This window comes from Antechinus flavipes, chromosome 4, assembly GCF_016432865.1.
Source record: "Antechinus flavipes isolate AdamAnt ecotype Samford, QLD, Australia chromosome 4, AdamAnt_v2, whole genome shotgun sequence".
NCBI lineage: Eukaryota > Metazoa > Chordata > Mammalia > Dasyuromorphia > Dasyuridae > Antechinus > Antechinus flavipes.
Genome location: NC_067401.1, coordinates 481,711,423 through 481,731,214, shown reverse-complemented (window position 1 = coordinate 481,731,214; position 19,792 = coordinate 481,711,423). Strand labels below are relative to the sequence as shown.

Genomic DNA, 19,792 nt, shown 5'->3' with positions numbered 1-19,792 from the left:
ACTGAACTGCATGATTCTCTTCTCCAGAACTGCTAATGGCTGGCTTTACCTTAAAATACTATTCATTAAATAAGGCAGGCAGCACAATACCACCTGAGATTATTTTTGCATTGAAGTCAAACTTCCTTGGGAGCACTGCAGATATCTTGGAGGTAAATAATTTATCCCTATTTGATCTTAGATTTTTAAGATAGGTTGAATTATTTGAATTTTTGGTAAATGTGTTTTTCCCCTTCTGGTTACAGTTTGAAATGCACACCGAAGAAATGCTGGCTACAATTCTGAAAAAAAATCTGTCTAGAAGTGACTCATATAGAGTAGATATCAAGGATTTCATAAAAATGGTAAAAGGCTTGGGTCATTTTGTTTGGTTTGGTTCATATTTTAGGTATGCTATTCTTACTGGCCTCTTCTTGTTTCATAGCTTCCAGACTGGAAGGCAATTCCTTCTGATAAATCATTTATTTCTCTATATTTGAAGTTATTCGGACAAGAGATTTTTTGGCTTGAATTTGATAAACAAGTTATCTGGACGGCAATTCAGGTACCATGGACATAAATACTATGACAACTCGACAAACAAAGTAGAATGAGCTATCTCAGGATGTAGTGGGTTACCCAACCCTTTCTTATCTTCTCTATAAGTGGTTCTCAAAGTGTTGTTTGGGGACTCTTAGAGGGATCTCTGAAATAATTTCATGGTCTATGAAATCAAAACTATTTAAATAATACCAATTATGTTTTTGTTTCTAATATGGCAAATGCCAATAGATATAAGTATATAAGTAAAGTTCTTGGGGGTGAACTCAATATTTTTTAAGAATGTAAAGGGATCCTAAGATTAAAACATTTGAGAATCATTGTTCTGTATCTACCATGGCCTCTCCCAAACCAAGGAATATAACTATTTTTCTCTCCAACATCAGATGGCATTGGTTTTCTTTAGCAAACTTGTGAGTGTGTATTCAAATGTGTTGGTGTGCATTGAAACAAAACATATTGTAAGGAGTTGGCCATAGACAGGAAAATTTATATAAAATATTAGAGGATCAGGAGTATCACTATATAGATGTTAGTTTAATGAGGGATAACAACCTAATCATTGCTTTTCAACTGGATGAGTAAATAGAATTTCAGTTGTACAAATGGAAGTAGAATAATATATAGAGTTCTTTATAAACTTTAAAATGCTCTGTAAGGAATTCCCATGCAACAGTAAGACCCCAGTTAAGATATGACGGTGTAAATACATAATGGATTTAAGTCCATGTTGTTGTATGGTTTCCTCTAGCAGCATTTAGTAGTGCTCTCTCATGAGGAAAAAAAAGTGGAGAGAAGTGAGAATAAGCAGATGTTGGAGTTTGGAAAGAGATGAGCAGGAACAGGCCAAGGGGGTGTTCAAGTGTAAAAGGCCTTTTTTTCACTAGAATAAGCAAAATCTATCTACCAATGTGGATAATTGACTAATTTATCACTGGAGTTTGCAAAAGGCACCACCATCTTGGTCCTAACATAGGTGCTACTCATTAAATCAAAATTTCTTCAAATTAAAAAAAAAAAACAAAGAAATATGCTTTTAAAAATTATGCAAAATCACCAATTAAAAATATATACATATACTGTGAAAAAAATAAAGTCCTCTATAAAATAAACTCCTATTATAAAAGGGGAAAGGAATAGATGATTTATAAAGTCCCTTCTAGTTCTTAATCTGGATCATCTATGATATTATTCTTTTTATTTAATAGTATTTAATTTTTTCCAATTATATATAAAGACATTAACATTCATTTCAATAAAATGTTAAGTTTTAAATTTTGTCTTTCCCTCCCCTTCCCTCTTCCTATAATGGTAAGCAATTTGATATACATTATATATGTGTTATGATAGTATAATCTTAGAGAACTGGCTTGACCATGTGACTTAACCCTATCAGTGCTCCAGGCAGCTCTTGAGGAGTAGAAGTAGAAGAGAAGGAGATGAATCACTTTGACAGGAAGTTTCCTCACCAAGTCTTTGCTTATGTCAATGAGATTATAAATCTGCATTCTATCTTATTGTGCACAACAATATAGGCTAGGCTCATGTTACAAAATATAATACATATAGTTCTTTTTTTAAAATTTAATTTAACTTTTTACAATGAAGAAAACTACATTTTCTCTTCTACTACTCCTTCCCTGAAAGAAAGAAAAAACCCTCTGTGACAAATATAAATAGTCAAGCAAAATAAATTTCCATGATGGCCATGTCCAAAAATGTGTCTCATTATGTACAGTGGGTCTATCACTTCTCTTCATTTGGGATTGATGGTGACTTTTAGAACTATTGGCCATGATTCCGCTTGATGTGATTCGTGATGAGATTTATTATTTCAGACTGACTTATTTTAGACAGACCATTTTTATGATTATAGGCACTTCAACAATCTGAAGGAAGATTCCAGTTAATCAAAAAAATCCTTGACAGTCTTCAAAATGGGTACTACTACTGGGTAAAACCACTACTTTTCTCAGAAATCCGTACCATCTTGCCAACTTCCTTTGGGCTACCCATAGAAAGGAGTTTCTATTTCATATCTGTGTGGCGTCTCTATGGAGATGGTAAGGCCAAAGGAAAAAATTGCACATGTACACGGGGGTCTCAACTGGTAATGAGTCACTGCTTTCTCTTTTTTTTATAACAGTTCAATCTCAGATCTCACCAGCGCCATCTGAAAATTTTAGATTAATGGACTTATTCAATATGAACATTGAAACACATCTACAAGCAAACCTGGGGTAAATAACATATTCCCTCCTTTCATTGGACACAAACTTGGAAGTCTTTGGCATGGCATAATCAATGTTGTGACCTGAATGTCCTATTCTCTTTCTTAGAACTGAAAAATATATTATTGCTGTTATGGGAGTCAACACAAATCTTTTACAAGCTATAATTGAAGTTTATGCGAGAATTCAGGCAGATATCCTTTTGGATGTGATTTCTTCACTTAATTTTAAAGCACAATCTTTTAAATTTGAATTTCCATCATTTGTTCATAACACTAAAACTGCCTACATAAGGTAGGTTTATATTTATATACCGGTATACCTGTACATATATGTACATGTGTATATAACTGTATATTTTTCTTTATATTTTTTCTATATATAATTATATATACAACTATCTGTAATATATGAGAGGTAATAGATGAGCCAACGTCCACGACATGAGCTTCTACGTGACTCCGAGCAAGTCATATGATATCTCAATTCTCTAGGTAGTTCTCTAGGCTGCAGAGATACTGAGCTATGAAAAACAATAAATTTATTAAATACCTATCGCATGACAGGCTCTGGGCGATGTGTAGGGCAACAAATATAACCAAAAAAAAAGCCAGTCCCTGCTATCAAGGAAATTGAAATCTTACACAAAAAGAAGCTAAAAAGAGAAGGTGGAAAGGGAAGGTGGGAAGAAGGGCTTGATTACTGTGGAGTTGAATCCAAGGAGTACAATTGAGAGGAAATGAAGAGCTGATTTGGTTTCTGAGCCCTCCTTAAATGGAGGCTTTGAGAGGAGTTTTTTCTCTTACAATCAGAGGGGCAGAGGCAGCAGAGGGAACTGATGAGGCAAGAGTACCAAAGGGGATGCAGTATCTATGATGATGAGAGTGATGAGCTTTTCTTGGAATGGGATGGGAATGCCCTGGGAGAAGGAATTGAATATGGAAGATTCTATCTCAGTGTTGTCACAGTTTAAATTCCTCTCCTTTATAATAGACATCTCAGGCAATCAAAAAATCAAAAGTATTTAGTGGGGATGTCCTCCATGTCTCTGCTCTAAGCCATCTTCCCTTTCCCCTTATATTCTATTCTGAGCCCTCTTCCCTTTCCCCCTATATTATCTCACTTAAGTGATCTCAGCAATTCCCACAGGTTCAATATCTTCAAGAAAAAGATGTTTTCCAATGTTGAGAAACTAGAATTAGATTATAATGGCATATACTAAAGTATAGAATTTTAAATGTCACAATTTTTTGGCATTGTCCTTATAATGAGGAATGGGATTTCAAAGAAAAAGAGAATTTTTAGGGAAACAAAGCCCAGTTTTAATTTTTTATTAGTGCAAATTTGAAGATGTACTACTTATTATTTTTATTTGTTTATATTAAAAGGTAATTATTTTGTAGGGATTTTTAACTTGGGGTGCATAGACTTTTAAAAATCATAATAACTAATCATTTTAAAAATATATATAATTAGTTTCCAAATACAAAAAAAAAGAAAAAGAAAAAGCTGATTTCTTCTTCTGTATATTCAGCCCTAATATTCTTCCTGACTTATGATCCCATTTAGACAGTTAGATATCTCAAACTGGATGTCTCAAAGGCAATTCAAACTCAAAATAGAACTCACTGTCTTTCCCCAAAACTCTTTTTTGTTACTAATTTTCATATTCCTTGTGAGGACCTCACCACTTCCCCAGTCACCCAAGCTTACAATCCCAACATTCCCTTCACCTCTTTTACTCTTACTCACCCTAGATGTCCAGTTTCATGTTTAATTGTATCATTCTTCATGAAGTTGGCTCCACTTACACAACCATCCCCCCACTACCTAATCAGTACTGTTACAATCACCTCCTCCTAGGTCATTCTAACTCAGGCTTCTCCATTTTAGTGACTATTTTACCACAATACTCAATAAACTCTGACTCCTTGGGGCAGTTAGATGGTGCTGGATATAAAGCACCAACCTTGGATTCAGGAGAACCTGACTTCTCATCTGGCCTCAGATACTTAACATTTACTAGCTGTAGGACTCTAGGCAAGTCCCTTAACTCCAATTGCCTGCCCTGTCCCCAAATTAAATTCTATAACTCCTTAACACATTGAAGATCAAATATGAAAAGTTCAAAGCCTTCATAATCTTGTGGCTTCCTACTATTCTGGTCTTTTTACAATTTGCACTTTTCAACACACTGTACAATCTAGCTTCACTACTTTGCTTCTCCTTCAACATTCCATCTCTCATCTCCATGCTATTGCACCAGTTGTGTCCTGTGCCTGGCAAATTCCCCCCTCACTCTGACTCCTTGCTTCCCTTTAACCCCACTGTCTGTAGAAGGTCTTTCCCATTCCTCTTCCCTGTCGGGTACATTTCCTAGGAGATTCTCTCCCATTTACATTGAATCTATCTTTTATGATTCTGCTTATTGTCATGATGAGAATGGAAACTCAAAGACTGATTCTTGTATTCTTGATCGATTCTTTCTTTGTATCCTCTGCTCTTAGTGCATTCAATGTCTGGCATTATAATAAATGCTTCTTAACCCATAAACATTCATGGATAAACACTGTTAGAGACAATAATCAAAATCCACCTAAACTTACTGCAAGAAAATGGAGAGGGAACTTGAAACAACTATATCCATAACATCCATTTTTGGGGAAACATCCATTGATTTTCATCACAGATAGACCATGTTAGTAATGTCCTCTTACCACAAGATATATAGATTTCACCTTGTCTATTCTAGTGTCCATTTCATTTTGGCAATGCCAGCAAGGGCTAACTTGTAGAAGCTCAAATAGAAACAAAACCTTGAAAAATAATGGAGAGTCAGATCAAACAATTCCAAAACCTTTGTGAATTAGGAGCAAAAATGAAGCCTGAATGGTTTTTGACTTAATGAGACTTTCTGGAAGAGTCTTGAATTCTTCCCACCCACTGGTCCTTCTTTTCAGTCACTTGTCTTAAATGATTGCTAAACTCTCTCAAAATCACTAATAGTTGTCTGGGTTTTCAAGAGCTTCCTAATAGGGAGGGAAAAGTGAAGCCCTGTCCTGAGAGAGAAGCTGATAGGAAGGAAAGGAAGCACCCACTATGTACCAGACATTGTAATAAATGCTTTATAATTATTGTCATATTTGATCCCTACAATAATCCTGTGAGGTAGGTGCTGTTATTATGCCCATTTTATGCCCATTGTAGTTAAGAAAATTGAGGTGAACAGAATGTCATGTAACTTGCCCTTGACCACACAAGTTGGGTGGGTCTGAGGTTAGATATGAATAGATGTTTTTCTGACTGCAGTCCCAGATGTACCCACTGCCTAGCTGCTTACAAGGGAAATGGAAAAACACATTTAGCAGATTTTAATCAGGCAAAAATACGCCAGACTGAATACGTTAGACCAACATCCCCATAAGGTAACACACTTACTGCTCCCTTAGGTCCCTTGCAGCACAAATTACTTACTGCCCATATAATGCCAGATGGAAAAGAGAAAACATGTTGCAATGTAATCAGGCATCAAAATTAAACAAGAACAAACTTCTTGCACATTTTCAAACTCTCCACACATTGCTTTAGTCTTCACTGCTCAATTTTTTTTGTCAGCAGGCATCCATTTAAAAAGTTCTCTATTTGCAGAGAATAGATTTATGTAAATAAACCCTGGGAAAAAGAAGCTGTTAGAATTAAAGTACAAATGTGGGCAGATGCCATGAAATATACTTTGCTTTTAAAACACGCAGACATATATACCACATTAGTATTGAATGTGCTAAATGTCAACGTTATTATTCAACATTGTGGAACTCAGATTTCATACTTTCCTGGGGAAAAATTGTCTCTGTTAGATAGAAAGTGATTTTCCATCCAGTGTGAGGAGCATAAAAAGTGAAATTTCCTTCACGCCTAAGCAATTTTTGTATAGTTTTTCTTGTTCAAATACCAGAGATGGCTATGGCTGTCTATTTTTCTTGTGCTCTAGAAGTCTGTAAACACTGATATGTGTCCCCTGTGAGAAGACATTTTGCCTGCTTTCAGAGTTCAACAGGGAGGACTCAGTTGTTGACTCACATTAGATAGACCACAAGTCTTGGAGAAGTAGACCACAAGCATATAAAGTTATCAAAAAAACAAGAAACCTACCCACAAATATGAGCGCTTTCTGCTGGGGACTAGATAACTATCATTCTGGCCTCATTTAAGTTAAAGACTTTACAAAATAAAAGTTATGTGTAATCTTTTCTTTCTAGTTGAACCATCTGAAATGAAGGATGATTGTTTTTATCTTGTTTAGTTTCTTCATCTTGTTAGGATTTCTCTCGAACCATTCTGTTCTGTACTCTGCATAGAGTGTTAGCCCTTCTACTTCCTCTTTTTTAATAGAAAACTTTAAAAGAAAATTTAAGCTACGGTATTCGACAAACTCTTAAATATGATGGTATTTGTGTGCCGTTAGGCGTAACCCAGAACTCATAGAAATTTCAAAGGTCGCACTTTCTACGAAGTCTTCAGCAACAGGAAATTGTACTTTTTGCAAAGTTTCCGTTCCAGGAAGTGGTTTATAGGCAAGATCTACTCAAAAACAAGTGGCAGGGAGGTGATAGATACAGTGGATAAAGTGTACGCTGAGAAATCGTTAAGATTCCTCTTCATGAGTTTAAATCTGGTTTCAGACAGCTTTTACCTATGTGACCCTGGGCAAGTGAGTGTTTGCCTCCGTTTCTCCATCTCATCAGTAAAAATGAGCTGGAGAAGGGAGATGGCAAATCTCTCCAATATCTTTGCCAAAAAAACACAAAATGGGGACACCAATAGTCCCTCCCAGAATACTCCCTGTTCTCCTCATTGCCCTTTATATTATAACCCTCATAAGAACTCAGCAGTACAGGAATAGTAGAATTATTCTTCAATCATATCTTCCTAGGTATGATTTGACTGGTAGTATTTTTGTATCCTGAGGGGTTTTGTTTGTTTTTTAGTGTCTTTTAGTGCTTGGGGTCTTAATTTTTAGTACCATTTGACATATTCAGTAGTTGTGACTCCGGGGGTGGGGGGACAACACTGGAAAAATCCCCATAAAAATGTGGTTTGACAATACTGTGTACCTTCTACATAGTAGGCACCCTTTGCATGTTGAATAGCTGAATGAATTGATGTTGTCCAGAGAATTGTAATGACCCAGGTCATTCTCCCTGTAGGTCTCAGACAATTGCAGTTACTAGAAATATCAAAGCTCCATCAGATGCAAAAATGACTCCGGTGGTCAGATTTTACTTCCATGACTCGTACCAAGATCTATTCAATTCAACATCAGGATCAGAAGGCCAAGGGATCAGAAGGGTAACATACACTTGGCAGAAGTCCTGGTATTTTTGTTTGTTTGTTTGTTTTTTAATCAAGAACATGCAGTGTCCAGGAGTTCCCAAAGCCCAGAGGCTTTATAGACCCTGCAAAAAGAGGCAGAGAGCCCTGATCTAAGGAAACATTTTCCAATCATAAGAGTTATCCCAAAGTGGAATAAGCTACATCTGGATGACCTATCCCGGTTGACCTCAGTTACCACATCTCTAAAATGAGTTGGAGAAAGAAATGACCCCTTCAGCATCTTTGCCAAGAAAATCCCAAATGGAGTCATAGAGTTGGACATGACTGAAATGAGTGACAATACTAACAATGTTCAAAATAAATATGTCATAATTTGGGACAGGGGTGGGAGGGAGAACACTAACAACTGGGAAAATTGGGAAAGGTCTCAAAGAGGATCAGCAATTGGACTGAGTTTTGGAGGAACTTGGGGTCCCAAGAGATGGAGGAGAAAAGAGAGAATTCTAAGACTGAGGGTAGAAAGTAAATGAAGATGGCTTATACAAAGAAATGGAGGTAGGAGGTGAATTATCATGTACAGAGAAGAGAAAACAAGTGGCAAAAAGACAAGATTACACGAGGAAAGCCTATAGGGTTTAGGTACTATTATTATCCTTATCTTACAGATTAGGAAACTGAGACTGTGATGAGGTTAAGTGACTTGCCTGGGGTCACAGTTAATAATCATCTGAGGCAGAATTCTAACCCAAGGCAGAGAGTCTTTGGGAGTAGTCTGAGGGAAGAAGGAGGATGCTACTAAAAGATTAAATTACTTGTCTAGAGCCACATAGACACAATATGTGTCAAGAGATGGGATTGCAATCTAGGTCTGGCTCTCCATCAGTGACACCATGAGTTCTTGTAGATGGAAGGGAACTCATTAGCAATGAATCCATCTTGTACCTGAACAAGGAATCCCTTGTAAATGGTCATCCAGAGGTGAGTCAGGGGGATGTCTATTTCAATCAATGAAAACTTTCCCCCAGCTTCCCTATAGAATGGGAGGATGAAAGTAATTTGCTCCAAAGACCATGAGAGTGGCTGAAGCAGATGTGGTGCAGTTCTTAGACATGGTCAGACATGGAAGATGGCAACTCTTTCCTCCAGAGTCATCAAAATCCAGTAAGAAAACAAAAGTCAGAATGACTAGTGATGGCGTGGGATGCAGGGGGTGACCTTGTCTTTTCTAAATTAAGACCATTCCTAGACCTCAGTGTATCTGAGGCAATACCAGTTCAGTGATTTTGTTTTAAACATTTACCAGCACTTATCAGATCTGCATCCTGTGGGTGATAGAAAGCATTTTGATTGGTCCAAATGACAGAACTTGGAGCAAGAAGTATCAACTGCAGAAAGGGAAACTTAAATTGAATATAAAGAATAATATCCCAATAATTCCAGCTGCCCAATAATAGAATGGCTCCCTCAAAAGATTGTATGTTCAGTCAAAAGATTGACTCTTTGTGATCCTATTTGGGGTTTGCCATTTCCTTCGCTGGCTCATTTTACAGATGAGGAGACTGAAGCAAACATGTTTAAGTGACTTTCTCAGCGTCACAGCTAGTAAGTATCTGAGGCAAGATTTGAACTCAGGAATTCCTGACTCCAAACCTGGCATTTTATTGCACCATCTAACTGCCTCAAAAAGCAGTTCTTTTTTATTGGAGGCATTTGACTTGGCCAACCACTTGTCAGGGATCTCATAGAGAGGGTTTTACTTTGAGTAGTAGTTAGCCTATAGGAGCTCTAGAGTCTCCTCCAACTATAAAATATTTTATTTAATCATACATGGTTATAACGAGACTGAGCTAGTTGGGAATGTTGCACTTGTTGGAAATACTGGCTTCAGTTCAGAAGTCTTACCACCAGGTGCTTACATTTTTAGGACCCATAACTGTTCCTCTTCTGTAGGGCCCAGCTCCTCCAGTACTTGCTTCCTTGCGATGATGCTCCTGCCTCTGTCCAAGACTTGTATCTTTTGAATCAGGGAAAATTGGGTCCCTTTTAGGATACTAAATCCTTACTAGCTCCAAAATAAAATTTCTTCTTCTTCAACAGGTGACACCAGCTTTAAATATTTCTGAAGGAAACTCCGACAGAGATGTTGCCTCTGATTTAAAAACGGTGTGTTATAATATGAGCACCTTGGGATTCCAACTTTGCTTGCTGTACACAAGCTTTTCAGCTGCATACATCAAACCAGTTCCCCTCTACTATGTCGTCGGGGAGTATTTTATGATAGTGACTGTTCAACCAGGTAAACATGGTATAAGCTCATCCCAATAACAAGCAGGAAAAGGCTCCTTTTTTAATATTACCATATCTCATTGGAGGTCAAAGAGCAAAGAACTGGTGCTGAGAGGAGAGATTGAGGGCAGTTATTGTTGTTATCTTCAACTGGCTAAAGGACTGTCATATGAAAGACAAGGTGGCCTGGAAGCAGAGCCCAGAACAATAAGTGGAAATTGAAAAGAGGCAGATTTTGGCTAAATTTTTTAAAGAAAATTAAGATTTAGATTAAGATTAGATTAGATTCTTAAATTAAGATTAAGAAAATTTTAAGAAAAAGAGATAAGAAAATCTCTTAAAATTCAGAACCATACAAAAGTAGAATTGTCTGTCATAAGAGATGATGATGAAGATGATCATGGTAATGGTGTTTATAAAGCCCCTTTAAAGTTTGAAAAGTGTTTTACATATATTATCTCATTTGCTCCTCTAGGGTAGTACTATTGTTATTATATTCTCCATTTTACAGATGAGGAAACTGAGACACAGTGAGTGAGGCTAAATGACTTGCCTAAAACACAGCTTGTAAGTGCTGGGGCTGGATTTGAAATCAAATTTTCCTGACTCCCGAGTCCCAAACTCTAACCACTGTGTCCCTAGTTGTTGAGTCATATATTTCCTTTCATTCTTATTCAGGTACAGGTTAAACTAGACAGCTTCTAAAGGTCTCTTCCAACTCTGAGATTCTGCAATTCTGAGACTTAGGACTTTTAGTCAACGATGCCTGCCTCTTTGACCATTGTCCTCATCAAATCTTAACATCAACAAACAAAACCCAACAAGAATAAATTTTCAGTAAGTTTTGTGCCAACAGAACCAGCGATTCAGAAAGTACAAGTGGCCATCCAGACAGGTCCCGAGGCTCGAGCAAAGATGGTGCAGTTAGTTCATTTTGAGGCAGGGAACTCAGCATCAGAGGAAAGAGACACATTTAAAGAAATGGAGGAAACAGACAAGGTATGTATTTACTTTTGGGATCTGTGGATAACTTAAGGAGCTTAATGAAATGCTTGAGGTTTCTCAGAATTTCTAAGGAGAGGAAATAAGTTCCGGGCTGGCTTTCTGGAGGTCTTCTGGAAGGGTCTCAGTGGGATAGATACCAGGAGAATGGACAAGAATAGAGTCCAGTCTTTATTGTCTCTTACACAGTCTGACCCAGTCTCAGTCTGAGCCAGTCTCCTCCAGCAGTCTGCCCGTCTGCCTGTCTCAATCAGCCTCCCTCTGAGTCTGACTTTGTCCCCAGTTTAAATACCCTATTACAGTTATATCATTACAGTGTACTGAGTGTGTGAAAACTAGAGAGCCATCATCTCTCTCTTTTTTTTAAATAACTTTTTATTGATAGAACCCATGCCAGGGTAATTTTTTACAACATTATCCCTTGCACTCACTTCTGTTCTGATTTTTCCCCTCCCTCTCTCCACCCCCTCCCCCAGATGGCAAGCAGTCCTTTACATGTTAAATATGTTGCAGTATATCCTAGATACAATGTATATGTATAGAACTGAACAGTTCTCTTGTTGCACAGGGAGAATTGGATTCAGAAGGTAAAAATAACCTGGGAAGAAAAAAATGCAAGCAGTTTATATTCATTCCCCAGTGTTCTTTCTTTGGGTGTAGCTGCTTCTGTCCATCCTTGATCAATTGAAACTGAGTTAGGTCTCTTTATTGAAGAGATCCACTTCCATCAGAATACATCCTCATACAGTATCGTGGTTGAGGTATATAATGATCTCCTGGGAGAACCATCATCTCATCAATTCCACTGAGTTAATACCTTATTTCAAGTAGACTTCTCCAGAGTCTAGCTCTCCACACCCTTGCCCTTTTTCCTCTTTCCCTTTGAACTCCATAGACATATCATGAGATTCTCTAAGCTTTTCATATAGCCTGTGGGCTGTAGAATTAAGACAATTAAAAATGTTTATACATGGCTCTATTGTGGACCTTCAATAAATTCTTGTTGTTTCGGATTCAGCCATTTTTCAGTTGTGTCCTACTCTGTGTGAATCCATTGGGGTTTTCTTGGTAAAGATACTGAAGTGATTTGCCATTTCCTTCTTCAACTCATTTTATAGATGAGAAAACTGAGGCAAACAGGCTTAAGTCACGTGCCCAGAGTCACATGGCTAATACATACCTGAGACCAGAAGGGAACATTCCGACTCCAGATGCAGCACTCGATCCAATGGGCCACTTAGTTGTCCATATTAAGATACACACATGTATATGTACATGCATACATGCGTGTATACTGCATGTATATATGTGTGCATATAAGTACACACCACTGCACTTATCTCATCATTTATATACAAGCATGTATACATGTGTATATTATGTGCATATACATGTATGTTTATAAGTACATATCACGGCACCTTCCCATCCTTTATATGCGAGCACACATGTACATATATACATATACAGGTAGGCATGTATATATTATATATTTATGTATACCTATATATGCTCACATACAAAATACATACACACACACATATACATATGTACATACACTGCTGAGGTAACTAAACTATTGCTAATCTAAAATAGTTAAAAGCAGAAGAAAATCCTGAATTGAGTGAGGATGTGTTCATTAAGATCCCTATATTTAACTGGTTACTGAATCCCACCCCAAACTTTCATAAATAACTCCTAAGATATTTGTGAACCCTTCATTCCCGTATCTTTAGAACATACTCTGGCCGTCTCAATTTCAATGGCGATCACTTTCAGAAACAACCATCGAGTCAGGAGGGCAGAGAATTCCTTTTATCCTCCACTCTTTGGCACGTTTCCTGTCTTTCCCAAACTGAATTTTCTGGCAGAAAGCTTGTTTCTTTAAAGTAGCTTGTCAGTGCCAGCACTAAGTGAAATGAGTGTCTGGATACAACCCAGAGTATTTCAAAAAGCCCAAATCATTTTTGTTTTTCTTTAAGAAACATTTTCCTCCTGACATCTGGGTAATGATAATAATATTGAACTGAAATTCCATACACACCTCCCGCATTTGATCCTCAAAACAGTCCTCTTCTCTAACTGCTGTCATCTTGCTTGTTTTCTTCTGTTCTTTCAAATATAAGTGGCAGAGGCTTAGCAGTCTCATCCATGCATTTTTTTTTTGATGAGATAATCAGGATAAAGTGACTTACCCAGGGTCTCACAGTTAGTAAATGGAGCTGGATTTCAACTCAGGTCCTCCTGACTCTAGGACCAGTGCTGTAGCATCTGCCAGTTCTCTCAGTGACCAGGATCAGAATGACCTCAGAACCACGTGGGCCCTGACCCACATCCTAACTTCCTAAGGTGTGAGATTTCTCTTCAAGGTTCCCCAGCACTAGTCCCCAGGATCCTTTGGCTATTAAGCCCTCTTTTCAGAGATTTGGCGCTTCTATGGACAGGGCAGCGTCACCAACCACCTACCCAATACCCTGTTTCACAGATTGCTTGCATAAGGATTCCTCCATTCAGTTCAGGACATGTGTTGGTAACACTAGTCATGACTGACTATCTTTCCTTCCCCTCCTCTATAATAAACTCATAATTATCCTTCCATAACCATTATTCTCTCCTACCCTCTATTTCCCCTGCACTCTCTGGATCCCTCTAAATGCCACCCTCTCTGTGACATCCCATGTTGGTTTTCAGAGACATATTAATGGATTAACTCAATGAGATTCCTGTTCAATTGTATCCAATAATCTGAAGAAAATTCACCCACTTTATTTTTCTAGTGTGGATGTTTTCTTACAAATAGGAGTGGATTTCCATGGAGCACTTGGTAGTACTATTCCAGGGCCCAGTTAGCACAATGTTCCTTGTGAATAGGAACATTTGGATTTTTACTTTTATCTATGTTCAAATTAATAACCAGCATTTATGCAGTACATTAAATTTTCCTTCCTTTCTTCCTCCCTTCCTCTCTCCCCCCTCCCTCTCTCTTCCTCCTTCCTTGCTTCCTTCCTTCTTTTCTTCCTTTCTTTTTCCTGAGGCAATTGGGGTGACTTGCCCAGGGTCTGAATCCAGATTTGAACTCAAGTCCTCCTGACTTCAGGGCTGGTGCTCTATCCCCTGAACTACCTAGTTGCCCCATACATTAAAAATTTCCAAGCAATTTACATATCATCTCATTCTCTTATTATTAATAATCTGGAGAATATTTCCATGTAATTATTAAATTGCAATTCTTTTGACAATTTTTGTTGTATTATTTACCTATCAATTGGAGGTATTACTTTTGGTGAAACATATAATATATATTTGAATCAATTCTCTGAATGTTTTCTATATTAAACTTTTATCAATGAGATTTAATGCAATTAGTTTCCCATTCTACTATTCCTCTTATAAATCTCTCTTCATATTCTTGCCAAAACTTTTTCAGATTTTATCATCAAAGCTATCCATTTTATTTTTGTGTGTCCTTCGCTATCCTTTCTTCAACTGAGATCTTCCCCACCTCATCCCACTCACAGAAACACTTTCTTCCTTCTCCCTACTCCACCCCCAGAGTCACATGAGATTCCCTGATCTTGCTCTTTTTCACTTCCCCTTTTGGGAGTGAGGTGGTGGGGTGGGTTGATAGTTTGTTTAAATAAGTCAGGGTGGATCTGCTGAGTGGTCAGTCATGATCATATGGAGATTAACTAGTAGAGCCAGGATTTGATCTCAAAGCACTTGATTTCATCCTTTGTACTCTCTACTTTTCATTGTTGCTTTTAAGTCAAAAAAAAAAAAAATAAATAAAACCACAATACAAAACAATCAACTGAGGAATGAATCCACTGGATCAGCACTAAAAGAGCTGTCCATCTTCAAGGAGCTTCTCCCCTATGGACATTGCTTCTCCACAGCTAACTATATACAAATCATGCAAAGCAAAGAAGGGAAGTGCTAGTGGAGGGAGGGATTAACACAAATGCCCTCAGGATTGCAAAACATTTCATATAAATTATCTCCTTTGATTATCACAATAACCACTGGTATTGGTATTGGAGATTGGTATTCCATTTTACAGATGAAGAAACTGAGGCCCAGTGATGCTAAACGACCTGTCCAATACCACAGAGTTAGTAAGATCTGATTTGAACTTGGGTCGCTCTGATTTCAAGGCTTAGACTCTGTCCACTACACTGCAACATGCATCCCATGTTTTGATCCCGTGAATGTAATGTCTAGTACCTGGTAATGAAGGTGACAAGGTAAAATGAGTCCATGATTAATGATTCGTTATTTTTATCTTTTCTCCCAGCCCACGTTCCTTGGAGACACAATACCCCCGACAATGACAGTGATAGTCCAAGCAATTCGGACCGACAACAAGAAGCAGGGTTTTCAAGTCACAGGCTACGTTAATTCTGACAGAAACAACCTGCAGCTGGTGGTAGTTCCGCTGACCAGTGAAAAGTGGAAAGTCTGTGCCGACGCAACTGTGTTACCCCAAAAAACCAAGGTGAGGTGATGGTAGCGATTTGGGATTTCCCAAGGGCTCAAGGATGCTGACAAGGATGCTGAAGTCTCGGAGTCAGAAAGAGGAGAAGTGGTGACTTTGAGACCTGGTGGTTCCTAAGGTCCTGAATAGGAAATCTCAATGGGTGCTGGGCTCCTCCTCTTTGGAGATCTTCAAGTAAAGGCTGCAGGATCACTCACTGGGCATTGTTGTAAGGGAGATTCCTTTCCTGTGTATGTTTGGACTAGATGGCCCCTTAAGGCCCTTCCATCTCTCAAATTCTGGGATTCTGTGAAACCTAATAAGCGCTAACAAATACATGGATAATCATTTCTATTAAGAAAACAACATTGGGGGCAGCTAGGTGGTGCAGTGGATAGAGCACCAGCCCTGAAGTCAGGAGGAACTGAGTTCAAATCTGGTCTCAGACACTTTACACTTCCTAGCTGTGTGATCCTGGGCAAGTCACTTAACCCCAATTGCCTTAGCAAAAACAGAAAAAGAAAAAAGAAAAGAAAAAAAAAGAAAAACAACATTGGTATAAAGAATTTTCATGGTTCTCTTCATTTCACTTCTTTTCTATTCATACAAATCTTCCTGATTTCTCCAAAATCATCAATTAGGCACTTACATAGCACATGAAGATTTGAAAGATATCTCCTATACATTATTTATAAAGATGATGAAGTTCAAGAAAATTAAATTGTGATCAATTTTGTAATTAGCCAGAGGCAGAAATTGCATTCCTCTCTGACTACCAGAGCTTCCCTTTAGCCACCATGCCCTGCTGCTTGTCATGATGGAGTATCCTTCCACATCTGACACACATGGGATCATTAGAAGCTTAGGTTCAGAAGGTACCTTACTTAGGGGCCCTCTTAGCTCTCCTCTGCCTGACACAGCTCCATAATTCCTTAAAAATCTCCAATAATGGGGAAACCATCACCTCTCAACACCATTATTTTATATTGGAACAGTTCAAAGTGTGACAGTATTTTTCCTGTCGGTGACCTAAAATTTTATGATTCCTTGGAGCAAGTAGCTGGAAATAGAAGGAGGGGAGAGATTCGCTAGTCAATCAACTTTTTAAAAAAATAATATAATAGAAAGAAAGAAAAAAAATCCTTTGGACCCAAGAGTTCACCTTGGTTCAGAGAGGCTGGAATGTTTGCCCTTTCCAACTAAAGGCCCCCAAGAGGAATTGATAAAAACAGGGTTCAGTTCGGGGAGAATAAGGCTTCTGAAGAGAGGGGCCAGATACTGACCGGAAAAAAACAGTCAAGTTGATGACTTTGGACAACTGCCTCATTTAAATCCCATACCTGAGCAAGTCAACATCAATCCATGGTATCATTGGCCCTTTTAGAAAATGAAGGACAGTTACTATCTCCTTTGATCCTCTCAATAACTCTGGGAGGTAAGCGCTATTATTCTATTCATTTTACTGATGAAGAAACTGAGGCAGATGGAGATTAGGTGACTTGCCCAGGGCAGAGAGGTTGGACTCCTACTGCATCATAGAGAATAAAGAAGATTCCTACCAACATAACTAAAAATGATATTTCCTCCTCTCCTAGGGCAGTTTAAGATGGGGCATGGATTGTAAGAATTACAAAATAGAAGCTGAGGTCACATTGAGCCAGATAACCAAGAAACCAGCCATCCACATAAAGATAGACTGGAAAAACCTCCCACAATTGCTTCAGACAGTATTCGAAAAGTAAGCGCCCGCATGATTTCATTGCACTTTGTTTTCTTGGGATTTTTTTGGGAGGGAATAATCTATATAATCCCTAATAACATGAAATCTTTTCTTCCCTGATAGGATTTTAAAGTATTTGTCAGATATAACTGGGGAATCTGTTTTTTCTGAAACGCCAGGGGAAAAACCATCTCATCAAGCCATATTTCAGGCAATGGCAACGTCTTCTCGGACAATCCATGCAGTTATTAAAATTCCAGAGGTAGAGTACGGCATTGTGATGATGATGATGATGATAATGATGATGATGATGATGAGACAATCAGGATTAAGGGACTTGCCCAGGATCCCACAGCTAATAAGTGTCAAGTGTCTGAGGCTGAATTTGAACTTGATCCTCCTATCTCCAGGGCTACTAGTGTTATCATTTTTGATGGGCTCGTGAACAGCACTGTTTGCCTTTGGTCATAATGATATTCCAGTTTCTGCAGATGTAGGAAAAAATCAATTTGATCTGAAGTTTCTTGGGAAAAAACCTGTCAATCAGTGAATCTTGCATTTTTCAATTCTATGTTCCAGCCCCACACTGAGTCCCTTGTAGTTCTCTGGAACCACATAATTTGGGTCTCCTTATGTCTATTTCCTGACTTCCCTGGCTTCCTTGACGTCTCAGCTAAAATTTCACCTTCTATAGGAAGCCTTTCCCAAGACCTCTTAAATCCAGCACCTTCCCTCTCTCATGTCCTATTTATATAGGGTATAGCTTATTTGTTTATAATATATCTATTTGTTTATAAGTTGCCTCTCTCATTAGAGTATAAGGTTCTTGAGGGCAAGAATTCTTTTATACTCCAGTGCTTGGCACAGTGCCACATCCAATTTTTCATAACCCCATTTAGAGTTTTCTTGGCAAAGATACTAGAGTAGTTTGACATTTCCTTCTCCAGCTCATTTTACAGATGAGGAAACTGAGGCACACACAGGTAAGTATCTTGCTCAGGGTCACACAGCTTGTGTCTGAGGCCAGATTTGAACCCAGGAATTTGAGTCTTTCTGTCTCTAGGTCCTACACTCTATCCACTATGCTATCTTGCTGCCCTCCTGGACATAGTAGGTGCTTAATGATTGTGTATTGACTATTGACTATTAACTAGTCTGAGGATGTAAATATAATAGAACCACTAGGAATAATCTTGGAAAATGGTGTTTCGGCTGTTTTGTAACAACAACTCCGTTTTTCTATCAATCACAGATAATAATAGGAATAATAATAACTAAGATTTAATGTTAAATAAGCACGATATTTATGTATGGACTACATATATATGCACAAATATGTATTCTAACAAGTAGAAGCATATATTTATCTTCTAAATATTTGTATTGCACTATATAATATATATTCATATATATGTATCTTCACTTAATCCTCACAACAATCCTGTGAAGTCGAGGCTATTAATATGCCCATTTTTATATATATGAGAAAACAAGGCTGAGAGAGAGTTACATATCTTGCTTAGGATTTTATAAATAGTAAGTGTCCGAGGTGAGATTTGAACTCAAGTCTTGTGACTCCAAGTCTGCTATTCTATCTACTCTGCCACCTAGATGACCAAGAAATTTAAATGCAAATCCATGATAATATTAAAGGTAATTCACACACTGACAGTTTCTATTTTTCAAAGCTAAACAAGTGACTAGAAATCCTATGGGTCTTTTGTAGAATATGAAGGAATAAAACAGAATGTCACAGTCCCTCCTACAAGGAACTTTTAGCTTCTGAAAGTTGGCTATAATTTGGGGTTCATAGGGTGTTCAGGGCTCCTTTGGTGTGAGGGCTCCCCGAGCCCTTTTCCACCTTACCCCCAGTTCTCACTTGTAGCTCCAAGAAGCTGCACCATGTGTGACACACCAATAAAACCATCTCCTCAGATGTACTAAACCAGGTTGAGGGTAATCAGTGGACCCCAAACCTGTTGGCAAGTTAGGGGAAGGGTTTCCCTCCAGCATGTGAAAACTTCCCCCAAGGGATGGGCAGCATTTCCAATAGCTGTGGAAATGGCTGACACAGGCATTGTGGAGCACTTGGAGCCTGGTCAATCATAGAAGACACCGGTCATCCACTGTCTTCTAGGCCATTGTCAGCAGACGGTCAGTACTCCTGACTTTTGCCCTTCCACTGGACTTTGATGACTAGGGAAG

At 38.2% G+C, this 19,792-nt stretch overlaps 1 protein-coding gene across 1 annotated transcript in view; it reads left to right on the top strand.

Annotated features, from left to right (window-relative positions):
* The first annotated feature begins 11,106 nt into the window (after positions 1 to 11,106).
* LOC127563475 (vitellogenin-1-like) overlaps positions 11,107 to 19,792 on the top strand; it is a 28,582-nt gene continuing 19,896 nt past the window's right edge. Inside the window, exons 1-4 of the mRNA XM_051999987.1 lie at positions 11,107 to 11,390; positions 15,688 to 15,888; positions 17,463 to 17,605; positions 17,711 to 17,849. Coding sequence (XP_051855947.1) covers positions 11,307 to 11,390; positions 15,688 to 15,888; positions 17,463 to 17,605; positions 17,711 to 17,849 — 567 coding nt within the window. The 5' untranslated portion in view covers positions 11,107 to 11,306. The remainder of the gene's footprint in view (positions 11,391 to 15,687; positions 15,889 to 17,462; positions 17,606 to 17,710; positions 17,850 to 19,792) is intronic.